General features: G+C 45.8%; 1 protein-coding gene and 1 pseudogene across 1 annotated transcript; both read left to right on the top strand.

Moving 5' to 3' along the window:
- The first annotated feature begins 296 nt into the window (after positions 1-296).
- LOC130887560 (transcription initiation factor TFIID subunit 10-like) lies at positions 297-962 on the top strand. Its single transcript, XM_057790060.1, has one exon. The coding sequence runs from the start codon at positions 297-299 to the stop codon at positions 960-962; it is 666 nt and encodes a 221-aa protein (XP_057646043.1).
- Positions 963-1,132: 170 nt separating this feature from the next.
- LOC130887229 (splicing factor U2AF 65 kDa subunit-like) lies at positions 1,133-1,875 on the top strand (annotated as a pseudogene).
- The last annotated feature ends 5,411 nt before the right edge of the window (positions 1,876-7,286 follow it).

Below are 7,286 nucleotides of genomic sequence, written 5' to 3'. Positions count from 1 at the left end.
TGGTAATTTCCCACCTGCGTGGGTGGAAATCCTAATGCAGCAGCTAGGTATATAAGGATTTCCCCAAGGTTGAATAAATGGCATTCTGCTGATCTCCTTCGAATGACCTAGGGCTCTTTGTGTGTTCTTTCAATCTCCAGGCCCTTGCCTGACCTGCATAAGGTACAGTGGCCCGTGAACTGTACCGAGGGTGTAACACAAAATCGGGTGTTTCACTCCTAACTACTCTCTTTCTTTCTTTCTTTTATACTTTTAAAAACTTTACCTGGGGGTTCGTGGCCTCTCCCACCAGCCCCATGAGCTGCAGTGGCTTGGGTCCGGACCCCGAGGCGGCGCTGCTGGCCTGTGCCGCCTGTGTTTCGCATCTGGGTCCAGCGCCTCAGGTGTCCGCTCCCGCCAAGCTGCCCACCAGCATAGCCACGGAGAGCAAGGCCAGCCCCGCGGGGATGACAGGGGGACCCGGGGCTGGAGTCGCCACTATGGCCATGGGCCCCATAGTGGCGCAAGCCAGGGAGCCTGCGGAGCGGCGCCAGCAATCCTTGGTGGTAGTGGGCGGCGCGGCTCCCCCTGAAGGGGCAATGTCTAAGGGGGTTTACACCCTGCCGAGCGCGCCCAACAGAGAAGTGAAGCCCATAGTGTCCAGCATGCCACCGGTGGACTTCTTGATGCAGCTGGAGGATTACACCCCTACGATCCCAGATGCAGTGACTGGTTATTACCTGAACCGTGCTGGCTTTGAAGCTTCAGACCCACGCATAATCCGGCTCATCTCACTAGCTGCCCAGAAATTCATCTCAGATATTGCTAATGATGCCCTACAGCACTGCAAAATGAAGGGCACCGCCTCTGGCAGCTCCCGGAGCAAGAGCAAGGACCGCAAGTACACCCTAACGATGGAGGACTTGACCCCAGCCCTCAGTGACCATGGCATCAATGTGAAGAAGCCGCACTACTTCACCTGAACCACCTAACCCAGGTGTATTTGTCTTTCCCTCTGTCCCCACAACAGCCTGTTTTCATAATAAACTTTATTGTGGAAAAACAGCAACAACAACAACAACAACTAACTTTACCTGGGGCAGGTGGCAAGGTGAGGGGAGAGTTGCACAGGGCCCCACGTGGCCGCGTAAGCATGTGGGACGTTGACGAGTTCGAGCTGAAGCTCAACAAGAATAAATAAGAACGGGACAAGGAGAACCTGCATCAGAAGAGTAGCCGCAGCCACTCTAGAAGCTGGGACCCGAAGCACAGGAGCCTGAGCCGAGATCTGCATAACCGGGACCAGTGCAGGGTCTCATGAGACAGACTAAGGCGAAGCAAACCTTTGACCAGAGGCGCTAAAGAGGGGCACTGTGGATTGATTCGTTCCCCTCGCCATAATAAGAAGAAGGTGCATAAATACTGGGACGTGCCACCACCTGGCTTTGAGCACATCACCCCAATGCAGTACAAGGCCATGCAAGCTGTGGGTCAGATTCCAGCCACTGCCTTTCTTCCCACGGTGACTCCTGATGGTCTGGCTCTGACCCCAACGCCCGTGCCTGTTGTTGGCAGCCAGATGACCAGACAGGCCAGACGCCTCTACGTGGCAACATTCCATTTGGCATCACTGAAGAAGCCATGATGGACTTCTTCAATGCACAGATTCTCTTGGGTGGATTGACTCAGTCCCCTGGCAACCCAGTCTTGTCTTGATTTATCTGCACAGCCAAGAATTTTGCCTTTTTGGAGTTCCGCTCAGTGGATGAAACAACCCAGGCAATGGCCCTGGATGGCATCATCTTCCAGGGCCAGTCACTGAAGATTTGAAGGCCTCATGACTATCTGCCACTGCCTGGCATGTCAGAGAACACCCATCTGCACTCTTTGCACTAGAATCCAGTTCGCCAGATTCGGGCAAGGGGCTCGAGGCTGAGGAAACACAGGCAGAGACAGACCAACACACGGACCTCCAATCGCTGGTACAAAAGCCCTTCTTTAATAGCACCATGGAGGCTTAAGGACCCTGCAGTCAATGGCCAACAGGTGAAAATCCCATCCTCTGATCCTCTAGGCAAAGCACAGCTTTCAGTATCTTCAATTAGAAGGGTCTAGTGGGGAAGAGCAGCTGAAGGCCGGGACTCAATTAGTCCCAAACATTCTTCCCATTTCCTCAGTGAAGGAGTCCTCAGCAAGGTCAGCAGTCTCTCACTGAGCCCTACTCTTGAGACTTTTATCTACATAACAAGACAATCTACTTATTCTCCATGCTGCTCTGTGTATCTGCCGCCCCTACTTTGTCTCTCACTCCAGGAAGCCTCGTGATGCTATCATTTCTGTAGCTCAGGATGGTACACTGGCCACAATGCTTGCACCCTTACATTTTTCCCTATAGAACTCCCATTAGTCCATACATAATGAAAATTGATTTCCCCCATCAATCTGTTTTCAGATCAGTTTCACTTATACAATAGGCAAAGAATTTTGGAAAGTCAAGGGACGCAGCAAAGCCTTGGGCAGAATTTACTGTTGTCTGAGGCATAATTAAGGAACAGTAAAGAGGCCAGGCCTGCCTGGAGTAGACAGTAAGAGAGGCAAGAATCAGAGGCTGGGGACTGGAGAGATGACTCCATGGTTCAAAGCAGTTAGCTGCCCTTGCAGAGGAATCAGGTTCAGTTTCCAGCATCCACATGGTGGGTCACAACCATGTGTATCTCCAGCTCCAGAAGATCTGATGCCGTCTCCTGGCCTCAGCAGGCACTGCATGCATGAGGTTCATAAATATACCTGTAGGCAAAGCCCTCATATACATGAATTAAAAATAAATAAGTAGGGGGCTGGAGAGATGGCTCAGAGGTTGGGAGCACTGACTGCTCTTCCATAGGTCCTGAGTTCGGTTCCCAGCAACCACATGGTGGCTCACAGCCATCTATGAGCTGTGCCCTCTTCTGGCATGTAAGCATACATGGAGGGAATGTTGTATACATAATGAATACATAAATCTTTAAAACAATAAATAAAAATAAATAAGTAGGGGCTGGAGAGAAGGCTCAGTAGTAGTTAGGAGCACTAACTGCTCTTCCAGAGAATCTGGGATTTCGTTCCCAGCACCCACATGGTGGCTCACAACTGTCTGTAAAATTCCTGTCCCAGGGGACCTGATGCCTTTTTCTGGCCTCCATGGGCAATCCTGTAGTTTATAGACATCCTCACACACAAACAAAAACAAAACAGAACATAAATATACCTAAAATAATCATAATACTGTTTTGTTTTCCTTTTTTGAGACAGGGTTTCTCTGTAGCTTTGGAGCCTATCCTAAAAACGAACTCTTGGAGATCAGGCTGGCCTCGAACTCATAGAGATCTGCCTGCCTCTGCCTCCCGAGTGCTGGAATTAAAGTGAAAGACCCCCATACTTGAAAAACCCCCATGCACATGTTCTATGTTAAACTTTGCTGAAATTCAGTTGGGCCCCTCAGCTCAGCAGCCGATGCTAAAACTGGATATCTATGGGTTGCAGATTCACTGACTAGGTAAGAAGAGGAAATGCTCCACCCCCAAGGCAGTCTATCTAAATTGTCAAACTTGCTGCAGAGTGCTCTATCTAGCTTTGTGGATTTTGGGGACTATTCCACCCCCCACCCAAGACATCCTATCTAAATTGTCAACCTGCTACAGGGTGTTTTATCTGGCTTCATGGTTTTTTGGCGAAATTTGAGAATAGACACGGGGCCATCCCCAGGGTGATCTAAGCCTGCCAATTTGAGAACCAAGAAAATGCTGTTGCTAGACAAGCTTCTTATGTAACTCCTAAATCCTTATAAATACATGATGTGCCATCAGCCTGGCGTGCTCAGTAACTTAATTGTAACTTAGTTGCTGCAGCATCCTCAGGCGCCTGAGTAATCAATAAAGACACCTCTTGCTGATTGCATCTGTTGGCCTGAATTATTGAGACTGGCGGATTTCTCCCACCACCCTTGAGGCGTGTGCCACCCCCACCCAGCTCATCATTCCTTTTTAAAGGAAAAGAAATTATGAATATCCTTACAAAGCCATAAAACATTTTTTAGATGAGTTAGAAATGAAATCAGGGAGAAACCAATCAGGAAGAGAGGTCACATTATCCATGGCCCCTGAGGGTGATTGCAGAACCCTTTGTGTTTGTTTATTTGTGGTGTTTGTTTATGTTTTGGCTTTGGGTTGCCTGGTTCAGAGCTGGGAGTGAAACCCGGGTCCCCAAATTTTGTCGGTGAGAGGCCTATTACTGAGCTATACATCCTGAAATCCTGGCCTTAACTGCTAAGGCCTTTCCTGACTTAAAGATGAGGTGGGAACCATGGGCCATTGGAAGAGTGGCGCCCAGACATGGGGCACTGAATCTACAGAAAGCCTGAGAAAGCTTGGGAAAGAATAAAGCGTGTTTTCTTGGTAGCAACAATTTCTTGGGTCTGCTGTGCCTGCTAGAGGCAAGCAAGTGCTCTCATCTAAGAGAGGCTTCCTGACTCAGCTTCAGCTGCAAAACCCTGCAGCTCATTAAGAGGTCCTGCCACAAAACACTTAAATGGTATTTATAAAACCTGACTGAATGCTTGTTTTCGGCCGTAGCAAAAAAAAAAAAAAAAAAAAAAAGTTGTGCTGCTTTAAAATGCTGGCATTCTGGTCCATCCTGCCAGAGCAAACTCTGACTGTTTGAGGCGGGAGGGCCGACTACAGAGAGAGGACTTGATTGTTGTCTGTGGACGTAATGCTGCAGTTTGCTTGATGCCAAAGACCTTGAAACGCCACAGAGTTGTGGTGATAAACATGGCTACAGCCGGTACCTCAGCAATGAGGCTGGAAAGCTAAGGAATGACTGGATCTAGCCGTCAAAGCCATGGCTTTCGTCCTACTGATATTGCTTGGTAAATTAAAGACTCATGTGGTCAGAAAAAGAGAGAGATACAGTAAAGAGAGATTCAAAGACAAAGAAAATTTTAAATGATTTACAGTGTGTTTAAAAATATATGCAGGCTGAAAGATAAAGTTCTTAAAAGTAAAAAAAAAAACAAAAATAAGGAAGTAGTTGGGTGTGGTAGTACACACCTTTAATCCCAACACTTGGGAGGCAGAGGGAGATTGACCTCTGAGACTTCAAGGTGTGGTAGCACACGCCTTTAATCCCACTGCCTGGGAGGCAGAGACAGACAGATCTCTGTGAGTTCAAGGCCAGCCTGGTCTAAAGAGTTATTCCAGGACGAAGATATACAGAAAATATAAAATAAAAGTAAAAGTAAACAAAATAGAGTTAAAATAAAGCTGCACAAAGATGGAAAATACACAGAGAATCTTGATACTGTATGCTATTATGCTCTCTTTGAATTGTTTTAATGCTGAGGAAGGAGCAACAGATGCTAAAAGATATTTGTTTATAAATGCTGCTGAACTAATCCAAGATAGATATTTTCAAAATACCTTGACTTCAGAATTTGGATCTAAGGATATGATACTTTGGAAAAGAGTTTCTTCTTTTGTTTTCACAGAGGATGAGACACTGTGGATTGCTTCTTTGATCACAATATGGTATGATAGACCACGCCCTCCTGAAGGGTTGCTGTGAACACCCTTAAAAAATTGCTTCGCTCAACTGCCAACTGAGATGAACCTAGCAGACAACAGGTTATCCCATAAAAGACCCGAATAACAGCGCCCCCATTCAGCAGGAAGCAGTTTGGAGAGAAAAAACTGTGCCCATGTTCCCATATATTGTTTATAAATGTTCTTTTACATTTAAAGGGGGAGATGATATAGATGTGAATAATTTGCATTGATATGAATCTTGGTTTACTGATATTAATTTAAGGTCAATTTTATTATATGTATATGTATTTCTGATATTGATTAAGGTATTGTGATTGTGTAGTTCACTTAAAAATGTAATGTCTATAGGTTGTTAATGGATAATTATCAATAATAGTCAAGTTTGTAGTCATGTTAGTTAGATTTTCTAGATGTGCATGCATATATTTCAGATAGGCATTCATCATATCTTTCAAAGGCTAGAGAATATGGTATTTTAAATGTTTTAATAACTTAGGGTTTTTCATGACAATGAGACACTCTGCTCCTGGCAGCACCAATCTACTTCAAGAAGAAGATGGGCATCGAAGAGGATCCTTATGGAGTCTGATAGCCATCTGGGCAAGAAACTGTTCTTGTCTGGACTATTGCATAAACTGGACACAAAGAACCCGCAGGGAGAGGACTGCTGAACTTGCCTAAAGGTGAGATGATCTTTCGGGGTTCCTGATTTATGAAAGAGTCTGTGAGACATTCTGCAGGACCTAGCAGATAGTGACTGAACTGCCTTTAAATTTCCTGCTTCATGGAAAAGTCTCTGGATACGATGGGCCTGTAGGCCGAAGATGGATGCCCCAACGGTACAGAGAAACTTTGGGTGACTGTCCAGGCAGCGAGATGTCTCTGTCGTTTCTAGAGTTTTGAAAATTGCTTACTTTTTGTTTGCTTAGGTAATATTGTATTCTTCTGGTGTCTTTGATGGAGTTGAAGAATAGATAGATAGTTATAGTTATAGTTTTCCATTGTTATGATAAAAGATAAAATAGATATAACTGTTTTGTCATATGTAATTTTGCTATGTTAAAGTTAAAGCCTTCCTTTTTTTGTTTAAACAGAAAAAGGGGAAGTGATGTGGGAGTGTCATATATCAATCTGTTGATTTCATTGGTTAAGTAATAAAGAAACTAGCCGGGCGATGGTGGCACACGCCTTTAATCCCAGCACTCGGGAGGCAGAGGCAGGCGGATCTCTGTGAGTTCGAGACCAGCCTGGTCTACAGAGCTAGTTCCAGGACAGGCTCCAAAGCCACAGAGAAACCATGTCTCGAAAAACCAAAAAAAAAAAAAAAAAAAAAAAGTTATAAAGAAACTGCTTGGCCCTCATAGGTTAAAATGTAGGTGGGTGGAGTAGACAGAACAGAATGCTTGGAGGAAGAGGAAGTGAGCTCAGACTCGACAGCTCTGCTCTCTGGAGCAGACGCCATGCTCCCCTCTCCCTGGTAGATGCGATGAAGCTCTGACCCAGGATGGACGTAGGCTAGAATCTTCCTGGTAAGCACACCTTGGGGTGCTACATACATGAATAGAAATGGGCCAGGCAGTGTTTAAATGAATAGAGTTTGTGTGTCATTATTTTGGGGCATAAGCTAGCCAGGCAACCATGAGCCGGGCTGTGGGAAGAGGCCCGCAGCCCCTACTACAGAAGAGAGGAGGGCAGATTCAATTCATGTTTTCTGAAAACCTTTTG

This window comes from Chionomys nivalis, chromosome 15, assembly GCF_950005125.1.
Source record: "Chionomys nivalis chromosome 15, mChiNiv1.1, whole genome shotgun sequence".
Lineage (NCBI taxonomy): Eukaryota > Metazoa > Chordata > Mammalia > Rodentia > Cricetidae > Chionomys > Chionomys nivalis.
The sequence above is the reverse complement of the archived record's forward strand: the minus strand, read 5'-3'. Positions and strand labels throughout refer to the sequence as shown.

Coding starts and splice junctions, on each gene's coding strand:
- LOC130887560 (XM_057790060.1), top strand. CDS start 297: ATGAGCTGCAGTGGCTTGGGTCCGGACCCCGAGGCGGCGCTGCTGGCC.